Raw genomic sequence first — 25262 nt, 5'->3', positions numbered from 1 at the left:
AAATATAAAGTTTTAGTTCAAAATAATATAGAAAATAAGGATTGAACTAATATTAATTGAATTATAATATGTATTATTAATATTAATATTTAAATATTTGATTTTTCATAAATCTATATTAATATATATAAAAAAGCTAAGATTGAGAGAAGCAGCAAAACATTAAACGTTATAGATAAAGCTAAGGTGAGAAGAAAGTAAAACACTAAAGCTGCAGTCATCAAAGTAAACCTAAAAAAGACGATGAATCATGATCAAAGTAATCAAATGAATTGAAAGTTGTTTACAACTCAAAAGAGAATGTGGGTAATTCCTGTGCTTGATTGAATATACAATGCAGTGACGTCAATATACCCTTCTTCTTTACTATGCAGCAATAATGTTCAACAATCTTGTCAATCTTGTTCACTCACGGATTTCGTTCATCATGAAATCTAAGAAATTTTACTCAATTTAATTATAAATTAATAGATTAGTTTAGATCGGATTAAAAATATTGAAATTTAACTAAATTCAAGTTAAGTTCTAATTTATAATATTAAAATTTAATATAATTTAATAATTCATCACATATGAACTTTATGAATTATTCTTTATATTTATAAAAACAATTATATTTAAAGTATAATAATTGATTTATAAATATATTAAAAATCATTCTAAAAGAATAAAAAGTACACTAAACTTAATTAAGAAAAAATTGGTATTATAATTTTATTTTATTTTCGTAATACTTTATTTTTGAATTATTTTATTTTATTTTATATTTTTACATGTTATATTACTCAATAGAATATTTAAAAAAAAATACATTTTTATATAAATAAAATATTTATTACATTTAAAATTTAAGAATCCATCGTTACTCAAAATTTTATATAAGATCAATTTAATTATATGAGTGAATTTGTTACTTTCGTTCATGATATAAATAAGTAAATTTTGTTATATCAACTTAAAATCATATTAATTGATTTTTTTATAATTTCTCTGTTAATTATTTTGGTAGTAATAAAATCTAATTTTTTTATTCAACTGTGATAAAAATTCTTTGTTATATAAATTATTATTAATATTTATATAATTTTTTATTGATCTATATATTTACAAAATAAAAAATTCTATATCAATACATATGTATAATTTTGAATTATTAATACTAATTTTTTATTTAAAAACATAATTTTGTATTCTTTTAAAAATTTATAATTTTTTATTTGATATACTTCACTTTTAATTTTTTTTAGACAAGTCTATCAAAAATCTTGTTTTGTTAATTTATAATTAAAATATACATTTAATCTATATAGTTAACATTATTTACAAATTAGTCTTTATATTTAAAAAACATTTAATTTTTATATGAGTATTTTGTTACATTTTAGCCTACTATATGATTTAACTAATTATTGATATTAATATATTATGGAAATATTTTTGAATGTATGTTTACTTTTTTCATAAAATCAATCAATAAAAAATAATTTTATTCAAGACTTATGTGACTTTAAATTTCTTGAGAATATATAAACACAATTTTTAATTTTTACAAAATAAATTTATAAATTAGTATTTAATAAAAATGAGATGATAATTTCTAAACACATAAAGATAACAAAGCTTGTAGTCCCACTTGCCATGAATACACTATAAATCTGTAATTGTTGTTTAAATAATTGTGTCTAGGTAAATAACAAAAATGAAGGATGAAAAATTAAAAAATACCAAAAATTGAATGAAAAACAAAAACCATTTATAAATAACTAAGCTTGCATGTACAATTTACTTTCTGAGGTTAGTTGACTCAGTTGTGTGTGATTATGAGCTGTCATGCTAGTTTGGAGATTTTTATATTAAAAAAAATAACAAGCAAAGCTTATATTATTAATTGAAATCGACTATGAATCACGCACAATGTTATTAAATTCAATTAAAAATCAATTTTTTAAATATTATTTACTAAAGGGTTTTTTAATCTCATATTTAACAATCTAACAGCTGCCATCGGTGACGCTGAGTTTCTCTGACTTTAAGGGTTGCATGTGATCACTGATCAACTCCAATATTAATTCATAGTTTGCATTTTTAGTATAAAATATGTATTCCCATTATCTAAAATAATATGATTGTGTGGTTACAGGTGTCGGCATATTCATGCAATTTTCTACATTAACTTCTATTTTTGGACAGAAGAATCTCAGGCACTTTGAGCTCTAAAACCTGGTTTTTTCCTCCACCTATTCTCAAGCTCAATTTCTCCATTCTGTAATTTACCTTGTCTTTTGTTTAATCTTATATTTTTATTAAGATCGGTTTCAATTTTGTTTATGTCTGAGAATTTAACCGTTATTGATACTTCAAACCTTTTCTATTTTTACTAATCATCAGAATAAGTAATGTTGCTATGAGTCATTTGTGACTCTAACTTATGTCCTCTGTATTTGTTGTAATTTTCTGATTTATCAGAGTTTCACTTTGCTATTAGTAGCTGAGTATTTTCCATAGTGTAGTTTCTATCATTTAGTCGAAGTGATTATTTTGTGTGATGCTTAATGAGCCAAAGATTAAGATCAGATTTTTGCCACTACTATTTTGCTCTACTTGAAGAACTATAAAGATGAGAAATTATTGATTGTAAAATGATTTATGATTTGGGAAATTCTATTGGCAGTTACTACGTTAAAACTTTGAAGTGTTAATCTCAACACTTGTTTTACCTAGTTAATTATTATCCTTAAGAGGTTTTATATACAAAATTGAAGAGATTTTAAGAGTGGCTACCATGACTGATTTTCTATTGGACTATTGGAATTTTAAGGCGTGTGTCTATGCACGATGGTTGCAAATCTATCAGCGAGCTTAGTTTTGTTTCTTTGGTACAGGTTTATTTCATCAAATGGCAGAAATTGCAGTGAACCTTGTGATTGACAAGTTAATCCCTTTACTTGGAGATGAGGTTAATCTTCTGAGAGGAGTGCCAAACCAACTTGAGTCAGTGAAAGGCCAGTTACAAATGATTCGTGCTTACTTAAAGGATGCAGATGCAAAAGCAGAAATGGGAAAAACCAATCTCTCAGTGAAAGAGTGGATCATGCAAATGAGACAAGTTTCATATCGTATTGAAGATGTGATTGATGAGTACTTGTTGCAAGTTCACAATAAGCTTCAAGACAATTGTGGGGTTGCTAGTGTCGTATGTAAAATTTGTGACTTGCTCAGATCTGTCATGTCCCGCCATAAGATTGCATCACAGATTGATGAGATCAGAGAGTCAATAGAGAGACTCAGCAGAGAAAAGGAAACTTTTGGGTTCAATCCATCTGCTTTGGAACCAAGGAGTGATATTACCACGCTGCATTATCTTCGACAGGGTGCCCTTTTCGTTGAGGATGATCAGCTTGTAGGGATTGACCACATCAAGCAAGTACTATCCAGTTGGTTGTCAGAAAAAGGTAGTCGCACTGTGATCTCAGTGGTAGGCGAAGGTGGTCATGGTAATTTTCCAACTCTTTACTTTTCTACTTTCTGCTATTATTATCTACTTAAGTAATATTTTAATGAGATAGAATCTATTCGTGTAAGTTTAAAATATTTAAACTAAATCTTAATTATACAAATTAATAATTTAATATTAAAAAATTATCTTTTTTTTATCTACTTGTATTTTATTGTTTTAGTCGAACAAACTTTTTAATCGTTAGATTATTGATTTATACAATTAAAATTTAATAAAAAATTTTACGGATAGTTAATTATATCTAACTCTACTTTAATATAGGAAACTAACCCTTGTAACCCTTATCTGATTAAGTCAGGTCACTGGTCAAAGATTAAATCTTTAAAAATTTAGTTAATTAAAAGTGTTTTTAAATAATTTTTCTGAAGTGGTTTGATTTTCTTTAATTTCTTTATTAGGTAGTACATTTTTGTTGTTAGCACTTTTAAAGGTCACATGACCAATCTCTTATTAAATAATACTTTAATGATAATAAAAAAAATAGTAACTCACAATGTAAATATAAACGAGGGTTTGTCTGAGTTATCCCATGAGATAAATAATCCAATCTCAGGTGGATTAATGAATGTTTGTTTATAAACTTCAAATATAGATGCCATGAACTCAAGATAAAAATATCCATGACGTGAAGCTTAAGTGTTAAAATTTAGTGGTTAAAAGGTTTCTACGTGAGCCTACGAAAACTATTTACAAGAAAGGACAATTTCAGTACTCCATGTGAAAGCTAAACTTAAAATCAGACGGTCTTCAGCAAACTTTTAAGAAATTAAAAGGTATAGGAATGTTGTGTCTATTTAGAGGATTCATAAAACATTGAAACATCATTATATTGTTTTATTTTAGAAGTTCATATATTCCTATGAAGGGTTTAATTTTTATAGTTTCTAGGATATTGTAACATCATATCACGTTTTTAACTTTTTCAAACTTTTATGTTGTAAACTTTTTTATATCAAGGTAAGACAACGGTTGTGAACAAGGTATTCAATCAACAAAAGAAGGAAGGATCTTTTAATTGCTATGCCTGGATCACTGTATCCCGATTGCTCAGGGGAGAGAATCTATTGAAGACTTTGCTAAAGAGGTTTTATGAGGAGGCTGGCGACAAAGAATTAGTCAATGAAATTAGTGAAATGGACAGAAACGCTCTGGTAATAAAACTAAGAGAATGCCTACAAGGAGAGAGCTATTTGATTGTTTTTGATGATGTATGGGAAGAAAACTTTTGGGGAGATGTAGAACATGCATTACCAAGAAATAAAGGTATGATAATCATCACCACAAGAGATAAGAGAGTTGCTGAGTTTTGTGGAGGTCATGGACCAATTCACATCTATGACATGCAACCACTGAAACATGAGGATGCTTGGAACCTTTTTTGTCTGAAGGCTTTCCAAGAAGGTTGTCCCAAAGATTTGAAAGAATTGTCGAAAGAGTTTGTTAAGAAGTGCAATGGAGTGCCACTAGCAATTGTGGCTATTGCAAGTCTCCTCTCAACCAAAAATAAAAATGTATTCGAATGGCAAAGGGTATATGATAGCCTACGCTCAAAACTTTCAAGTGATCCCCATCTTAGCTGCGTCCATCAGGTTCTGTCTGAAAGTTACCAAGATCTTAGTTACCACCTCAAGTCATGCCTCTTATACTTTGGCCTTTTCCCTGAGGATTACTCGATCAGTTGTGTGAGGCTAATTAATTTGTGGATAGCAGAGGGTTTTGTAGAGAACAAAGAGAATGATGGTAAAAAACTTGAGGAAGTAGCAGAAGAATACTTAAATGAGCTTATTGCTAGGAACTTGGTTAAAGTGGTTAAAGTATTCTCCTATGACCGAGTTAGACGTTGTAGGGTCCATGATTTGTTGCATGATTTTATTCTCAGAAAGTGTGAGGAGCTGAACTTTTGTCAAGTGAAGAAAAGCCAGAGACTCGAGTTGCATGAGTGGACTCGGCGCTTGTTGATTGACGAATGTATTGATGATGATCCTGTGAAGAAAAGTGTTGCAAACTATGGGCTAGTTCGGTCTTGTTTTCTTTTTGGGATTGATCGATACACGCAAACGTCTGTGTTCGAATCATTGTTCTCAAGTTTTAAGCTCTTGGCAAGATTAGATTGTGAAGGTGCACCTCTTTATTATCTTCCTAAAGCAGTTGGAGACTTATTTCATTTGAAATATTTGAGTTTAAGGTCAACCCGCATCCGCAAGATTCCCAAGTTCATTGGTATGTTGCATAATCTTGAGACCCTAGACTTAAAACATACTAAGGTGCGTGAATTGCCACATGAGATTAACAGACTTGTTAAGTTGCGTCATCTTTTGGCATATCGCTTAGGTGTCGGTGTGAAATTCAAGAGAGGAATTAGACATTTAAGTTCACTGCAGAAGTTAAGAAAGGTTGATGCACGTGATAATGGGGATGTGATTATGAAAGAACTAAAGAATCTGAAGCAGATAAGGGATTTGGGCATTTATATACATAGAAAAGATGGGACATTATTATGCGATGCTATAGAGTGCATGGCTTATTTGAGGTCATTATCAATTAAAGCAGCTGAAGAAGAAGTTATTGACTTGGAATCATTAATTGTTTCTCCTCAGAGTCTCCAACGCCTTTACCTAGACGGGCGTTTGAGGAAGTTGCCAGATTGGGTTCCCAAACTTAAAAGTCTTGTAAAGTTGCGCTTGTATGGATCACAATTAACAGAAGATCCACTGCCTCTTATAAAAGACTTGTCATCACTGGTAGAGCTCCAACTTTATGAATCGTATAAAGGCCATGAGTTGTGTTTCCAAGAGGGATGGTTTATGAAAATGAAGGTATTGGTAGTTGAGCTTTCCACTTTGGTAACATTTAAAATAGAAGGAGGAGGAATGCCTTACCTTCAACTGTTGAAATTATATGGACGTCGCCCTGAAATGCTGCAGGTGCCAACTCATGTTCGACAAGTTATGAGATTCAGACGTTTTTAATTTGGCAGTGACAAATGATTTACAAACTTTGATAAGGAAGCACTTAATTAATGACCCAACAAAATATGATTAAAATTTTAAAATTTTAATATGATTAGATTCTGATTCAACCATGTTATTGAGATTATTTATCAATTAAATAGTGATATAAAATGATTGAGCTCGATTATTTTGAAGTTAATTAGTAGATGTGATCTCTACTTAATGTACTAATTTTTAAATCATTGTATCATTTGTTATTTTTTTGCCTTCTGAAAAATATAATTAAGGTGTGTCTTTAATTAAGCATTTATTTAATAAGATTTTCTTAAAATAATAACTTACGTTAAAATTTTAATCATAAAATTTATTAGAAAAGGCTAGAAATAATTTATTTTAATAAGTCATATTAAAAAGTTCATTGAAATAAGTTAATTTTTTTTTATTAAAATTATAATTTATGTTTAGTAAAGGTAACTTGTAGTTGTTTAGAAGTTTATAGTTTATTGACTTAGTTAATAGACTTATTGATTTTCTTAAAAATTAATTATTAAAATAAAACAAAACTAAAACAAGATTTTTTTTACCGCATTATCGCCAATTTTGTTCAAGTTAATAGAAGAGACAAAACTAGCAAATTAAGACACATGCAAAATTATGTTAAATTTTGTATGCATCCAAGACTTTTTTAAAAAAAAAAATCAAATTAAAAAAGATGTGACACATGGCGTAATCTCAACAAGTTTTGTTTCTAAACAAAACTTAATTTCATCTTTATCAAAAATAAAATTTAATTAAAAAAATAATTTGCAATGATGGAAAAAAGATCTCAAACAAGAAAATTGTTTTAGTTTTGTTTATTTTGATAATTAGTTTTTTTAAAAATATTAAAGAATCAATAAGTTTGGCTAACATAAGTGTTGGGTAAATAAAAAATGAGAAGAACTTGTAACCTTTAAAACTAATTCTTCAAAAGAAATATTTAGTATTAAAAAATTAACTATCAATATTTCTATTTTATTTTTATATTTTATTATAAAAGATAACTTATCTATTGTGCAATTAAAACCCCATGTATCTCATTATCTTTTTATTCTCTTCACTTTCATTATAGTTTTCTTTTTTTCTTTTTCTTATTTTTTTATCCAATATATTTTATATTAAAAAAGATATAACTTAGAATATTTCATATTCAAAATATATGAAGAGAAAAAAAATGTATATGTAATTATAAGATTAATTGATTCATAGTAAATAAATAAAATAAGTGATATCTAATTTTAGTATTACAAATAATTTTATTTTCATAAGCCATTTTTAACTAATTTTACAACTAAAAATTACGAACTTTCATCTTTGAACTCGTTTACCAAACAAATACTCATGAAACTAACTGTGAAAGGTAAGCAGTACAAGTCTCTCACGAGTACTACCAATTTAAGTAAATAGTTTGAGGTGGTTATATACTCATCGTATTATATCTTTTTAATTGCAATTAAATGATAATAATAATAAATTCTGAAGTTCAAATGTCAAGATTATTTATTATCTAACAATTTGACTGACCTAATTTCCTCCTATATCCAATAATCATGTTCAAAAAAACTTTTAAGGTGAAAACTAATTCTAATTAATTTGCAAGATAATTTCTTCAATGAAAGCATTTACTTTCTCACTTTTTAATTTTTTTTCAACTTCCATCAACATTCAACTTGGTCACATCCCCAGAACACTTTGAAATTTATGAAGGTATAATAATTCTAAGAATTTTGTTATCCTCAGTCTTTAAGATTAAGTTTAATTATTCATAAATAATTTTTTTTTATAAAAAAAGTATATAGTTATTATATTGAAGTTATAAAAATAAAATAAATATTTTTTTAATAAAATTTTACTATTATTAACTACTTATTTTCATGAAGTTAACAAAATCCTAATTTCAAAAGCAAAATCAACAGCTATCATGACAGTATTCCTCAAAACGTAACTCATCGGCTAAGGATTTTCTTCAAATTAAGATTAAATGATTGATGGCATTAAAGCTTTTAAGTTGTAATTCACAAGTTGATTCCATTACTGGAAAATGTAGTTAATTTCTAGAGCTACTTAGCTATTCATAACGTGAAGTTGAAATTTTGACTCACTCAATATTTCATTTGTGATTAATATTAAACATAATAATATATTTATAAGTTGTAACTCACAATGCATATGTTTATGTCCACATAAATACACTAAAAAAAATTATATTTAATGGATCTATCAATAAAATAGAAGTTCTTTTTAAAATAACTGTGAAACTATTAAAAATAAATGACATAAAACGTAATCAAAATACATAATTTTAACACGTTCAACTTGTATCAAGAAATTATAATTTGAATAATGAACAAATTTCAAGTTATTATATATGTATATATATATGTATATATATATATATATACATATATATATATATATATATATATATATATATGTCATTGTGATTGTAATACTAAACCAAAACAAATCGATTGCCTTTCTCTTTTCCCTACTTTATCTTAATATTTTGATGTTTTACTTTTTTTAGGTTTTCAATTTTTTTTTTGGTTCAAAGCCCTTCCAAGAGAAAAAAAATATGAAATTAAGTTTTATTTATGTTAGAGACGAAAGTTATTAAGATTACGTTATGTGTTACACTTATTTAGATTTGATTTTTTTTTTAAATACTGTTTCGTCTTTGGCATGGACAAAATTCTTTCCTTACGTGGATAAAATTGACGATAACAGGGGTGGCAAAAAAAACCCTAAAAAATTGTCTTTGTTTTATTTTATTTTAATAATTATTAAAAAAATAATAAGCTTATCAAGCAAGTCAATAAATTATAAATTGTTAAATAAACTACAAATTACTTTTACTAAATATAGTCTAAAAAATCTATGAACAACTTACCAAAATAACTTATAACTTCAATAAACTCTTTTTAACTTATTTCAATAAAATTTTTAATGACTTATTAAAATAAATTATTTCTAACTTATTCTAATTAATTTTATGATTAAAATTATAATATAAATTATTACGAAAAAAATCTTATTAAAAAAACGCTTAATTAAACGGTGTATCTAAACTCACCTTAACTATATTTCTCAGGAGATAAAAAAAAATAACAAATGATGTAATGATTTAAAAATTAGTACATATTACGTTTAAGTAGAGATGAGACCTACTAATTAACTTCAAAAGTAATCGAGCTCAATAACTTTACACCACTATTTAATTGATAAACAATCTCAGTTACAAAGGAACGAAAAAGGATTGATGATATTTTGTTGGGCCATTAATTAAGTGCCTCCTTCTCAATTTTTGTAAATCATTTCGTTACAAAGGAAAGAACACATAAACTTGTTGAACATGAGTTGGCACCATCAACATTTGAGGGGGGACTCCATATAATTCCAACAATTGAAGGTAAGGCATTGCTTCTTCTTCTTTTTTTAATGTTACCAAAGTGGAATGATGAACTCTCAAAACCTTAATATTCATAAACCATCCCTCTTTGAAACCCAACTCATTACCTTTGTATGATTCATAAAGTCGAAGTTCTATCAGTGCTGACAAGTCTTTGATAAGGGGCAATGGATCTTCTTTTAAGTGTGATCCATACAAGCGCAGCTTCTTTTAAATTTGAACATGTTAAATTTTTAAAGTTAAATTTTGTGTTTAAAACTTTTATATAAAATAAGTTATTGTTAATATAGCACCTACTTATTAACTATAACTAAAGCTGGCAAATGAATTAACCCTGACCCATTTGAGAGGGCTTAAAAGCTCAAAGGGCCTAAAATAGACCCCAATCTAAAAGGTCCATAGAAGTTTTAGGTCAGTTTGGTTTAATGCAAGGAAGCATAATTTTCATGCGCCAAACTGAGAAAAATTAATAAATAAAAACACTGGTTGGTTAAGAGTGAAATTGGAGAACAAAAAATGATTCAAACAATTAAAAGTGTAATCGTATGAATTAGAGTCGATTGTGATGATGAAAAGATCTTATAAGTAGGAATATAGTCTTCTGTATACGATAACTTGTTGAACAAACAATGAGTTGGCACCTGCAGCATTTGAGGGGGGCGTCCAAGTAATTGCAACAATTGAAGGTAAGGCATTCCTCCTCCTTCTATTTTCAATGTTACCAAAGTAGAATGCTTAACACTCAATACCTTCATATTCATAAACCATCCCTTTTCGAAACACAACTCATTGCCTTCGTATTATTACTAAAGTTGGAGCTCTATCAGTGCTGACAAGTCTTTTATAAGAGGCAATGGATCTTCTGTTAAGTGTGATTCATACAAGCGCAGCTTCACAAGACTTTTAAGTTTGGGAACCCAATCTGGCAACTTTTCCAAACCCCATCTAAGTAAAGGCGTTGGAGACTCTCAGGAGAAACACTTAATGACTCCAACTCAATAACTTCTATGAATCCAAAGCAATGAACACTCCTATGAATCAAAAGGAGAATTCAATCAAAGAAGATGGATTTGATAGAGTTGATGAAGCTCATTTGGTGAGTTTGATTGGGTGTCTAAATCTTACAGCTTTAAGGCCTGACACTTTATTTTAAGTTAGCTTGCTATCAAGGTTCATTCACTGTGCCAGTGAATTACATTTGAAGGCAGCAAAGATAGTTTTAAGATACGTCAAAGGAACTATCAACTATGGACTCGATTACTACAAGGTACAAAATTTCAAGTTATTCAATCTTTTTTATAGTGATTGGGCAGATAGCTTGGATGATATGAAGAGTATTTCAGCTATTGTTTTAATATGGGTTCATGTGTTTTCTCTTAATGTTGCAAAAAGCAAGAGATTGTATGTCAATCAACAGCAGATGCTGAATTCATTGTTGCAGGAACAGCTATTAATTAAGATTAAAGAATATTTTAACAGATTCAAGCTTATAGCAAGACTAAAGCTAAATTTTTGTCGATAATCAAGCAGCACTTTCAATATCACACCATCTTTTGTTTAATGGAAAGACTAATCATTTCAAAGTCAAGTTGTTTTATTTAAGAGAAGTGTAGGAAAATAAAGATATAAGTTTGGTTTATTGCACAACTGAAGACTAAGCTGCTGATATCTTTATCAAGTCATTTCCACTTAGCAGGTTTGAGTTTTTTTAGGACAAAGCTTGGAGTATGCAACTTTCAAGACAAGGAGGAGTGTTAAAACGTGTCTTTAGAGAGTTGTTAACTTTTTTTTACTATTTTTATTAATTTGAATGTCAAAGATTATCTTGTTAGTCAGATTCTGTTTACTAGTTGTTAGTGACTCAAGTTTGTTTGGCACTCCTCCCTGAAGATTAACTTCATCTCTAAGTAAAGGGATCAACTTGTCAATCACAAGGTTCACAGCAATTTCTTCCATTTGATGAAATAAACCTGTAACAAAGAAACAAAACTAAGCTTGCTGATAGATTTGCTACCATCATGCATAGACACACATCTTAAAACTCCAATAGTAGTATCCAATAGAGAATCAGTAATGGTAGCCACTCTTAAAATCTTCTTCAATTTTTTATACAAAACCTCTTCAGGATAGTTCTTCAAATAGAACAAAATAGCAGCTGCAAAAATCTGATCTTAATTTTTGGCTCATTAAGCATATCACTTCAACTAACTAAGCTCCAAACACACTAAATAATAGAAATTTAGAAACTAAAATATGTAAAATACTCGGCTACTTATGGCAAAGTGAAACTCTGATAAATCCGAAAATTACAACAAATACAGAGGACATAAGTCAGAGTCACAAATGACACATAGCAGCATTACTCATGCTGATGATTAATCAATATAGAAAAAGTTTGAAGTAATAGCAGTTAAGTTTCCAAACAAACAAAATTGAAACCAATCTTAATAAAAATATAAGATTAAACGAAAGACAAGGTAAATTATAGAATGGAGAAATTGAGTTTGTGAACAGGGGATGGAAAACCAGGTTTTAGAGCTCAAAGTGCCTGAGATTCTTTGTCCAAAAAAAAAAACATACTTTTGCATAGAAACTATCTGTGTGTAGTGAGAAGTCCGTTCAGATATTGCTTTTCAATTATGAGGAAAGACAGCTAAAAACATTATTTCTTCATGCTGCTTTTAGAATTTCATGTCTTTTACTTTATTATCTTTTTCAAGAAAAAATATTTAAAAGATTAGGAGGAACAATAGTATAATCTTTAACATATTTTTAGTAAAGATTATAAATTCACCTATCCCAAAATTCTAGAAGTTATCCAATGAAAGATAAAATTTCACAGAGATACATTTGGAGAAATAAATTCAATGATAAATAAAATACAATATACTTACATATGTAAAAAAAATATACACAAACACACAGACAAACATATATATATGGATAAGGGAAGCATCTTCTTATAACCGGTGTAAATATAAAAAAATTTATACTTAATCTGAACCTTTCATTTAATTTACATTTAACGGTTAATGAAGTAATAAATTATAACTCGTTAAATATAAGACTTAGACCAAATGTAAGAGTTTTTAGACTTATACGGGTATAAGAAAATTCTACTTTACGTGGATTTTATTTTAAATATTAAGCTCACTTTGTATTAATACTAATAATCTCACTGGTTTTATCATTACAAATTGTTGCCATGAAAAACAAAAGTTACATACGTACTATAATGAAATTTACAAGTCCTTTTACATATACACAAACCTCATAACCATTGTAAATCATTTTGCCACTACAAAGACTAGGTAAAATCCTCCATATCATGATTTGATGAGTTGCTGAATGTGAGTTGGCACTTGCACTGTTTGAGGGCGTATAGATAATTCCAACAATTGAAGGTGAGGCATTGCTCCTTCATCTATTTTAAATGTTACCAACGTGGACAAGCCAACTTTCAATACTTTCAAATTCATAAACCATCCCTTTTGAAAGTACAATTCATTACCTTCATAGGACTCCCAAAGATCAAACTCCAACAACGTTGACAAGTCTTTAAGAAGAGGCAATGGATCTTCTATTAATCCTGATTGATACAACCGCAATCTGGCTAGATTTTTAAGCTTTGAAATCCAATTTGGCAATTTTTCTAAACGCCCATATAAGTAAATGCGTTGGAGGTGTTGAGGAGGATCTCTTAATGATTCCAAGTGAAGAACTTGATCAATTTTACTCATGAACTTAATTGCCAATGTGCATAGATTAGTCATGCTCTCTATGGCACTGCATAATAATTCTTCATTTTCTTTATTTAGCATACATATGCCTAAATGCCTCATTTGCTTCAAATTCTTCAGTTCTCTTATAATGCTATCTTCATCATCACTTGCATCAACCATGCGTAACTTCTGTAAAGCCCTTAGATGACCAATCCCTTCCTTTAATTTCACACCTAAGATATGTGAATCAGTGTGATATACCAAAAGAAGACGCAACTTAGTAAGTTTATTGATCTCTAAGGGCAATTCACGCACATAAGTATTTTTAAGATCCAAAGTCTCAAGGTTCTTCAACTTGCCAATGAATTTTGGAATCATCTCAACACTAGTATTCCTTAAGTTCAAATATTTCAAATGGAGTAAGTTACCAACTGCTTTAGGAAGATAACTGAGGGGTGTATTTTCACAGTCTAATCTAACCAACAACTTAAAGCTAGAGAACAATGATTCAAAGATGGAAGTTGGCATATCGTGGGTAATGTTAAAATGAAAACAAGACCTTGTTAGTCTATAATTTGCAACGCTTCTTTCCAAAGAAACATCATCAATGTATGTGTCAATTGATAAGCGCCGAGTCCATTCTTGTAACTTAAACTCCTGACTTTTCTTCACTTGACAAAATTTTAGCTCCTCACACTTTTTGAGAATAAAGTTATGCATTAAATCGTGGACCCGGCAATTTCTAACCCTACCATACGAATATTTTTTAGCCACTTTAACCAAGTTCCTTGCAATAAGCTCACTCAAGTATTCTTCTGCTACTTCTTCTAGTGTTTGACCTTCATTCTCTTTGTTTTCTACAAAACCCTCTGCTATCCACAAATTAACAAGTCTCACACAACTAATTGAATAGTCCTCAGGGAAAAGGCCAAAGTATAAGAGGCAAGATTTAAGGTTGTAACTAAGATCTTGGTAACTTTCAGATAAAACTTGGTGTAAACTACTAAGATAGGGATCACTTGAAAGTTTTGAACGTAGGCTATCGTATACCTTTTTCCATTCTAAAACACTTACGTTTTTGGTTGAGAGGAGACCAGCAATAGCCACAATTGCTAGTGGCAATCCATTGCACTTGTTAACAAACTGCAAAGACAATCCTTTCAAATCATCAGGACAACCTTCGGGACATGCCTTACTACAAAAAAGCTTCCAAGCATCATCTGGACTTAGTGGTTTCATGTCATGGACATGAATTGGTCCAGAACGTCCACAAAACTCAGCAACTTTCTTGTGCCTTGTGGTGATGATTATCTTACCCTTGCCTCTTGGTAATGCATATTCTACATCTCCCCAAAAGCTCTCCTCCCACACATCATCAAACACAATCATATAGCTCTTTTCATGTAAGTATTCCCGTAATTTTCTTACCAGAGTATCATTGTCCATGTCACTAATTTCCTTAGTTGCATTTTTATCATTGGCCTCCTCATAAAATCTCCTTCTCAAAGTCTTCAGGAGATTTTTCCCCCCAAGTGATTGAGACACAGTGACCCATGCATAGCAATCAAAATGTTTTTCCTTTTGCTCGTTGAATACCTTGTTCACAATGGTTGTTTTTCCTTGATACAAAAATAACAAAAAAAAAAAGTTAGAATATATATGCTATTCTGTTACATTTTTGTCTATAAAAAATTAAATAAAAAAATTATAATTTTTTATATGATGTCATAATTTCTTTGGTTCAGTTAAGATGTACTTATTTATCTCATGAGATAACTTAAATAAATTCATAAAAATATATTTCTTTTAATGTGTATCTAAGAACACATGTTAAGAAATTATCAAATAGTAAGTTTTTAATTAAAAACTATAATATTTAATATTATTAATACATCAAATTTTGTAATATATCATATTTTTGATAAAAATTTACTATATACAAGTTTTTATATTAATGATGCTCACGAGCACATGCAAGAAAGTAGAAAAGACATTACCAAATCCTCCATCGCCCACCACTGAGATGACAGTGCGACTACCATTCTCCAATAACCAATTGGTTAGTACTTGCTTGGTGGGTTCAACCCCCACAAGTTGATCATCCTCAACAAAAAGGGCACCCTGTCGAAGATAATGTAGTGTAGTGTCACTACTTGATTCTGAAGCTGATGAACTCAATCCATAAGTTTCCTTTGCTTTGTTGAGTTCCTCTAATCTTTTTTCAATTTCACCAAGTTGTGCTGAAATCCCATGATGGGCAATTACACTTCTAAGAAAGTCATAAATTTTACATACAATCATACCAACAACACCACACAAGTCCCTGCCTTGAAGCATATTATCCTCTAGGTATAAATATTCATCAATGACATCTTCAATGTAAAAAGAAACTTCTCTCATTTGAGTCACCCACTCTTTCACCACATTACCGGTTTTTACTATTTCTGCCTTTGAGTCTGCATCTTTAAGGTATGCTCTTATTAGTCGTAATTGAACTTTCACTAACACAAGTTGGCTACACACATCATTGGCCAGATTAACTTCATTTTCCAGTAAAGGAATCAACTTGTCAGTTACAAGATTCACGGCAATTTCTGCCATCTGATGAAATAAATACAAGAAGTAAGGCACATTAATCTTAGGTTGCAATGATGAATTAAAGTTGCCTATGGCAAGCATCAAGTATAATATATACACAAAAAAAATTGGCTCTCATTAACTGCTGCACTCACTGAAAGTGGAGCTGGAAAAATGAACTACCAAGCTCGGTTAATTGGGCCCACAATTTTTTTTTTGGTGGTCTTTACGCACTTCAAATTTAATTAATTAGATTAAACTAAAAATATTTATATATTTTTTTCAGCTCAGATAGAAAGAAGGAGAGACATACTTACAAATTTTCATTATATCAATAATTTTATTTCACACTTTTTTTCTCTTCTTCTTGTTTTATTGTATAATTTGTTATAATTTTTTTATATAAATATAATTTCTCTTTGTTATATGGCAAAACTTCATGGAAATAGCTAGCACAAACAAAATGGATTTGTAAATTCTTACTCAAATGGATTTGTAACACCATTAAAATCCCTGAATTCTTACGAAATTTATGAAAACACGTACGTTAGAGTCCCCAAATGTTGTAATGCGAAGATTTTTAATCTCAATGAAAAAGAACAAACGAACTTTTCAATCATATATAGCAGTTCAATTTTCAGCCACACAAACAAAATCTAAACCATTCTGGATCAAAAGATATTGAATTGAAGGGAGGGATACTTACAGAAATGGGAAACTTACTAGGTAGAGGAAAACCAGAGTTGAAAGTTCAAACTGCATGAGATTCTAATATTCAAGCAAACTATAAATTAATATTGGAGTTGATCAAATGCAACCCTTAAAGTCAGAATACTATTCAGCGTGATCGATGCTAGCTGTTTGATTTTTATTTTTTTAATACAGAAAACCCCAAACTAGCATGACAGCATAATCACACATAAACTTGTTCAACTAGCCTCACAAAGTAAACGCTTATAAGAAGAGAAAGTGATTGGAAGCTTAGTTCAACTATTTTATTATTTTATATTGTTGAAACGTGCCTTTCAAAAGTTGTTAGAATTTATTTTATTTTTAATTTTAATAAGTCAAAGAATATTTTATTAACTAAATTCTTTTTACTACTTGTTAGTGAATGGGAACAATTATGAGATTTGGACAGTAAGTATGGAAACTTATCTTGAGGTTGTGAATGTTTGGGAAGCTGTAGCATAAGCTAATTCTTATATTTCAGCTTTATCAAATAATTCCACAATGACACAAATCAGAAACCACAAAAAAAGAAAAATAATAAGTCAAAAGCAAAAGCTACATATTTTTTTTGGTGTTATTTCATCCTCAATTTTTACCATAATTATGAATCTGGACTCAGCTCATGCCATTTAGTCTTATCTTCAAACTAAATGTTATCTTAAACAAAAAGTTAATAAATATTATCTTAAACTTGACAAATTTATTCGTTAATTAATAAAAAATAATTTTCATATAATGTTATATGACAAATTACACATGCAAGCTTAATTACTCGTATGTACACACTTGGTTGAATAAATTTTTGTGTGCTCGCCCGAAAGGAAAAGATGAAAGAATCCAAACAAAAGAACACAAATACCTGCGTTTTGTTTTCCATTCAATTTTTAATTTTTTTTATCCTTCATTCTTGTTATTTGCATAGAGACATAATCACTTAAACAATAATTACAGTGTGTTCATGGCAAGGGAAACAAGTTTTGTTATCTGTGTGTGTTTAGAAAATATCATCTTGTTTTTTACCAAATACTAATTTATAAATTTATTTTGTACAAAATAAATGGTTTGTACTTATTTTTTCTCAAATAATTTAAAGTCATATAATAAAAATGAACTACGAAATAAAAATCATCATTTCGTCACTTCCAAATGTATCCGTATTTGATAACTTGTTGAACATGAGTTGGCACCTGCACCATTTCAGGGGTTCACGTAATTCCAACAATTGAAGGTAAGACATTGCTCCTTCTATTTTTAATGTTATCAAAGTGGAAAGCTAAGCTTGCTGAGAGGTTTGCAACCATCATGGATTTATAGACACAGACCTTAAAAATCAAATATAAAACCAGTCATAGTAGATACTCTTCAAATCTTCTTCAACTTTGTATACAAAACCTCTTCAGGATAATCATTATGTTGGTAAAACAAGCGTTGAGATTAACACTTCAAAGTTTTAACACAGTAACTGCCAATAGAATTTCCCAAATCATAAATCATTTTACAATCAATAATTTCTCATCTGTATAGTTCTTCAAGTAGAGCAAAATAGTAGTTTCAAAAATCTGATCTTAATCTTTGGCACATTAAGCATCACACAAAATATCCACTTCAACTAACTCAGCTCCAAACACGCTAAATAATAGAAACTAAAATACGGAAATTACTCGGCTACATGTGGCAAACTGAAAGTCTGATAAATCAGAAAATTACGACAAATACAGAGTACATAAGTCAGACTCACAAATGGCTCATAGCAACATTACTTATTCTGATATAAATCAAAATAGAAAAGTTTGGAGTATCAATAATGGTTAAATTTCCAGACACAAACAAAAATTGAAACCAATCTTAATAAAAATATAAGATTAAACAAAAAAGGCAAAGTAAATTATAGAAGGTAGAAATTGAGCTTGTGAATAGGGAGATGAAAACCAGGTTTTAGAGCTGAAAGTGCCTGAGAAACATTCTTTTGCATAGAAACTCTGTGCGTAGTGAGAAGTCCGTTCAAATATTGCTTTCCAATTATGGGGAGAGACAGCTAAAAACATTCTTTCTTGACGCTGCTTTTAGAATTTCATGTCTTTTACTTTATTATCTTTTCCAAGAAAAAATAATTAAAAGATGAAGTTTAACAAATTTTTCAAATATATTTTTATTTTATTAGTCAAAATTGTAAAAGTACAAATCAAAATTATTAATTAAAATTAATATTCACATTATTTTTTATAATTTTAAATAAATTTTATCTAATGTTAAAAATATGTTACCAACATTTTAAATGAATAAAATAAAAATATTTTTAAAAGATATTCAATATTTTTTATTAATGAGAATAACATTTTTAAAAGAGAAAATTAAATTTTTAGGAAAATTGACATAAAATTTAAGTATAAAAAAATGAAAAAAAAAAATGGAGGCAATAATTGATTGGTAGTTCGTAAGTAGAAGTCTACGGTACAGAGGTGAACGCGGAATTGAACAAACCAATTAATGAAGAAAATGAGATGAATCTGCCAACAACTGTGACCACACAATCAAGAAGTGAGCTATAGAAATGTGTATAATATACTAAACCTAATCCATTTCTGCACACGTGATATAAGAAAGTTTTTTTTAAGAGTTTTTAAATATAAGAAATAAATTTTATAATATTTTTAATTTTTAATTTTATTAATAGTAAATAAATAAATTAGTTTAATTATATTAATTTCTTTAATTATTAATTAAAAACTTTTTAATAATAAAAAATATTTGATTTAGATATATAATAAAATTAAAAATAATTATCTAACGAAATTGTTGAATATTAGTTAATATTTCTTTTTTAAAACTTTCTAATAGTATAAAAAATCTCTATCATAGATATATAATAAATTAATTTAAACAAAAAATAATTAATGATTTGATCTAAATATTAAATTATATTTTATATTATATGATTTTTAATAAAATTTAATATAATAATTTTTTTTTTATAAATATATAATCAGAGATAAAATTAAAACTAAAATTTAATCAAAATAGAGTACTTTAAACAAGACTAATAATAGTATTAATTAATTATTATATTATATCTTATAATTATTTTTAAAAAAAATTTAATAATAAAAAATCTTTAGATTAGAAATATCATAAGATTTAAAATAATTATTAAAGAGAAATTATGCATTAATATTTAGTTTTTCTTTTTAAATTTCTAATGATATTTTTTTTTTAATTTAAGATAAAATAAAATAATTTAAACAAAATATTAAATTATATTTTATATTAAACAAGAATAGTAATATAAAATTATTATTATCGTATATTCTATAATTCTTGTGATGTCTATATTCATATATTTTATTATAAAATGATGATATTATGGAATAATATTTAGTATTTTTTTTAAAAAAATTCTAATGATAAAAAGAATTTTAAATTATAGATACAATAAAATAATTTAAAAAAATTAATTTAAACTAAATATTAAATTATATTTTATATTATATACTTCCTAATTAGGTTTGATACGAGATAATATTTTTTTTTAATTTTTTTGTAATTACTCTAATAGTGTATAATTAGAAATAAAAATTTTATAATATAAAATATCTTAAACAATAATAATAATATTTACGAATTATTATAGTATATTCTATAATTTTTTTAAAAATTTTATAATAATAATAAAATCTTCAAATTAGAGATACAATAAAATAATTTAAATAATAAATAATAAATAATTTAAACTAAATTTTAAATTATATTTTATATTAAGTGTTTTTCAATCAAGTTTAACAAAAGAGTTTTTTTTTATAATTAATATAACAGTGCATAACCAGAAATAAAATAAAAACAAAAATTATATTAAAATTGAATATCTTATTTTTAAAATTAATAAATTCTATAATTTCTTTTATTTTTAATTTAATTAGTAATAAATGAATAAATTAGTTTAATTACATTAATTTCTTTAATTACTAAATGAAAATTTTCTAATAATAAAAAAATCTTCGATTTAGATATACAATATAATTAAAAATATTAAGCTCTGATTATACTTTTGATTCTTTAATTTGTATATCCTGTAAAGTTGATGCCAAACAGGATATTAAGCTTTGATTATATTCAGTTTCTTTATGGTATATTTTTTAAAAGGATTTAGAGGTTAAGTTACTAAAACTAAAATCTAAATAATTTCATAAGATGTAAATTTTGGGTGTGAGTAGAAGAATGTCTAAGAAATTCAAGTTGTAAAAATTGAGTAAAAGAATGAGAATTTAATAATTTTAAGTAAAAAAAATAACTTTATTTGAAGGAAAGATTTAATTAATTGACTTGAAATAACTGGAAAATTATCCAATGAACCACATGTAAAAATAACACTCACAAGTCACACACATACACATAACTTATTGGGCAAATTCAATATTATTTTTTGGCTGCAAGGCATCACTTGAAATGAGGGTGTTGGGACATGGTGACCTTGCACACAGAATAAATATGATGCATGGGTACCTATATATATCATCATTCTCCAATAATCTATTGGTATATTAATATATACTATTAATATATTATGTCATTAGTTAGCATAAACTCTAGAATGTGTTTAAATAAAATAATTTACATATGACATATTTATTGATATAGAATTTTTTATTTATTAAATACGTAGATTAATAAAAAAAATTATAATTATAGTTAATAAAATATTAAAAACAATTCATATATAATAAATAATTTTTATTAAAGTTGAAAAAAATATATTTAAATAATTTTTTATAAATAAAATATTTAATTAATAGAAAAAGTATCATAAAGATTAATTATTAAAACTTTGAGTCAATATAATAAGATCGACTTATTTATATTATGATAAAAAGTTAAAAATTCACTTATATAATAAAATTGATTTAATAAAAGTTTAAATAACAATATATATTCACATATCAAATATAGTAAATATTTTATTTATATAAAAATTATTTTTCAAATACTCTATAAAACTAATATTGTATAAAAATTACATTCTATTTAAAGGGAGATGGTTATATATTAAAAATTCTAATGTTGATATTTTATTTATTTTTCTAAAAGTAATATTAAATATAAAAATATAAATTTAAATAATTTTTTTATTAGACAGGAATTAAGTATTATAAAAATAAAATTAAGTTTTAATACAATTTTTTTCAATTAATTTAGTGTCTTATATTTTTTTCAAATTATTATTTGTTAAAATATAAATTTAATATATTTGACATATGTACAAATAAAATCTTTATATTAAAAAAATATTTAAAAAAAAAACAATGAAGATTCAAACGTAAACGATAGAAAGCAAAATATAACAAAACTTACTTGTAAGAATTAAAATATAACTTTTAATTAAGTGCAAAAATTAATTTATAAATAAATATTAATTATAGAAACTAAATATATAATTCAAAATATCAATTAATTTGCATAACTTAAAAAGTCCAACAGAAAAATAAGCTCAAACAATCAATTTATAGAAATATGACTGTTGGGATATATTAAAAGATGAAATTGGGTGAATCAAATTGTTACATAACAAATAATATTGACTTTTAAATGCAATTAAAAGTATATAATACTAAGGATACATAGCTACCTCAAATTACATAACAAATCATGAAAATGAGTTTTCATGTAATATCCTCAATGATAACTTGTTGAACATGAGTTGGCACCTGCACCATTTCAGGGCGTTCATTTAAATAGAACGATTGAAGGTAAGGCATTGCTCCTTCTTCTACTTTTAATGTTATCAAAGTGGAACACCGAACTCTCAGTATCTTCATGTTCATAAACCATCCCCCTTGGAAACACAACTCATTGCCTTCATACCATTCAATAAGTTGGAGCTCTACCAGTGCTGACATGTCTTTTATAAGAGGCAATGGATCTTCTGTTAACTCTGATCCCCACAAGCGCAGCTTCACAAGACTTTTAAGATTGGGAACCCAATGTGGCAACTTTTCCAAACGCCCATCTAAGTAAAGGCGTTGGAGACTCTCAGGCGAAACACTAAATGACTCCAACTCAATTACTTCTTCTTCAGCTGCTTTAATTGCTAATGACCTCAAATAAGTCATGCACTCTATAGCATGGCATAATAATGTCCCATCTTTTCTACTTATATTAACAATCCCCAAATCCCTTATCTGCTTCAGATTCTTTAGTTCTTTCATAATCACATCCCCATTCTCACTTGCTTCAACCATTCTTAACTTCTGCAGTGAACTTAAATGTTCAATTCCTACCTTCAATTTCACACCACCAAGGATGCCATATGCCAAAAGATGACGCAACTTAACAAGTCTGTTAATCTCATCTGGCAATTCACGCACAAGAGTATGTTTTAAGCCCAGGGTCTCAAGATTCTGCAACTTACCAATGAACTTGGGAATCGTGCGGATACGAGTATACCTTAAACTCAAATAATTCAAATGGAATAAGTCTCCAACTGCTTTAGGAAGATAATCAAGAGGTGCATCTTCACAGTCTAATCTTGCCAAGAGCTTAAACCTTGAGAACAATGATTCGAACACAGAAGTTGGTGTGCGTCGATCAATCCCAAAAAGAAAACAGGACCGTATTAGCCCATAGCTTGCAACACTTTTCTTCACAGCATCATCGTCAACACATTCGTCAATTGACAAGCGCCGAGTCCACTCATGCAACCCCAGTCTCTTACTTTTCTTCACTTGACAAAAGTTCAGCTCATCACACTTTCTGAGAATAAAATCATGCATCAAATCATGGACCCTGCAACGTCTAACTCGGCCATAGGGGAACATATGAACTACTTCAACCAAGCTCCTAGCAATAAGCTCGTTTAAGTATTCTTCTGCAACTTCCTCAAGAATTTGACCATCATTCTCTTTGTTCTCTACAAAACCCTCTGCTATCCACAAATTAATGAGCCTCACACCACTGATCGAGTAATCCTCAGGGAAAAGGCCAAAGTATAAGAGGCATGACTTGAGGTGGTAACTAAGATCTTGGTAACTTTCAGACAGAACCTGATGGACGCAGCTAAGATGGGGATCACTTGAAAGTTTTGAGCGTAGGCTATCATATACCCTTTGCCATTCTAAGACATTTTTATTTTTGGTTGAGAGGAGACTAGCAACAGCCACAATTGCAAGTTTGGAGCGTAGACAAACTGAAAGTCCGATAAATCAGAAAATTACAACAAATACAGAGTACATAAGTCAGAGTCACAAATGACTCATAGCAACATTACTTATTCTGATATAAATCAAAATAGAAAAGCTTGGAGTATCAATAATGGTTAAATTTCCAGACACAAACAAAAATTGAAACCAATCTTAATAAAAATATAAGATTAAACAAAAAAGGCAAAGTAAATTATAGAAGCTAGAAATTGAGCTTGTGAATAGGGAGATGAAAACCAGGTTTTAGAGCTGAAAGTGCCTGAGATTCTATTCTCCTAACAAACAACTTCTTTTGCATAGAAACTCTGTGCGTAGTAAGAAGTCCGTTCATATATTGCTTTTCAATTAGGAGGAAAGACAGCTAAAAACATCCTTTCTTGAGCAATCGGGATACAGTGATCCAAGCATAGCAATTAAAAGATGCTTCCTTCTTCTTTTGATTAAATACCTTGTTCACAACCGTTGTTTTACCTTGATATAAAAAAGTTTACAAAATAACAATTTGAAAATGTTAAAAAGGTGATATGATGTTACAATATCCTAGAAAATATAAAAATTAATCTCTTCATAGGAATATATGAAGTTGTAAAATAAAACAATATACTGATGTTTCAATGTTTTATGAATCCTTTAAATAGATACAACATTTCTATATCTTGAGTTCATCACATCTATATTTGAAGTTTATAAACAAAAATTCATAAATCCACCTAGGATTGCATTACTTTCCTCATGAGATGACTTTGACAAACCCTCGTTTATATTAACTTTTTAGTGTATTATTTAACTAGATAACAACATTACTTTCCTCATGGGACATTACCATGACCACCTTCGCCTACCACTGAGATCACAGTGCGACAACCTTTTTCTGACAACCAACTGGATAGTACTTGCTTGGTATGGTCAATCCCTACAAGCTGATCATCCGCAATGAAAAGGGCACCGTGTCGAAGATAATGCAGCGTGGTGATATCACTCCTTGGTTCCAAAGCAGATGGATTGAACCCATAAGTTTCCTTTTCTCTGCTGAGTCTTTCTATTGAGTCTCTGATCTCATCAATCTGTGATGCAATCTTACGGCGAGATGTTACAGATCAGAGCAAGTCACAAATTTTACATATGACA

At 28.2% G+C, this 25262-nt stretch overlaps 2 protein-coding genes across 2 annotated transcripts; one reads left to right on the top strand and one right to left on the bottom strand.

The window, feature by feature from the left end:
- The first annotated feature begins 2174 nt into the window (after positions 1-2174).
- On the top strand, positions 2175-6486 carry LOC113851179 (disease resistance protein RPM1-like). The gene is made up of 3 exons (XM_027481656.1): positions 2175-2223; positions 2883-3494; positions 4475-6486. The coding sequence occupies exons 2-3, from the start codon at positions 2897-2899 to the stop codon at positions 6484-6486; spliced, it is 2610 nt and encodes an 869-aa protein (XP_027337457.1). The 5' UTR covers positions 2175-2223; positions 2883-2896.
- Positions 6487-13057: 6571 nt separating this feature from the next.
- On the bottom strand, positions 13058-19000 carry LOC113851511 (disease resistance protein RPM1-like). The gene is made up of 3 exons (XM_027482018.1): positions 18877-19000; positions 15636-16239; positions 13058-15257 (listed from the first exon to the last, which is right to left on the bottom strand). The coding sequence occupies exons 2-3, from the start codon at positions 16237-16239 to the stop codon at positions 13243-13245; spliced, it is 2619 nt and encodes an 872-aa protein (XP_027337819.1). The 5' UTR covers positions 18877-19000; the 3' UTR covers positions 13058-13242.
- Positions 19001-25262: the final 6262 nt, after the last annotated feature.

This window comes from Abrus precatorius, unplaced genomic scaffold, assembly GCF_003935025.1.
Source record: "Abrus precatorius isolate BTA unplaced genomic scaffold, Abrus_2018 Scaffold9, whole genome shotgun sequence".
In the NCBI taxonomy this organism is placed as follows: Eukaryota; Viridiplantae; Streptophyta; class Magnoliopsida; order Fabales; family Fabaceae; genus Abrus; species Abrus precatorius.
Note: the sequence above shows the minus strand (reverse complement) of the source record. Positions and strands in the feature narration are given on the sequence as shown.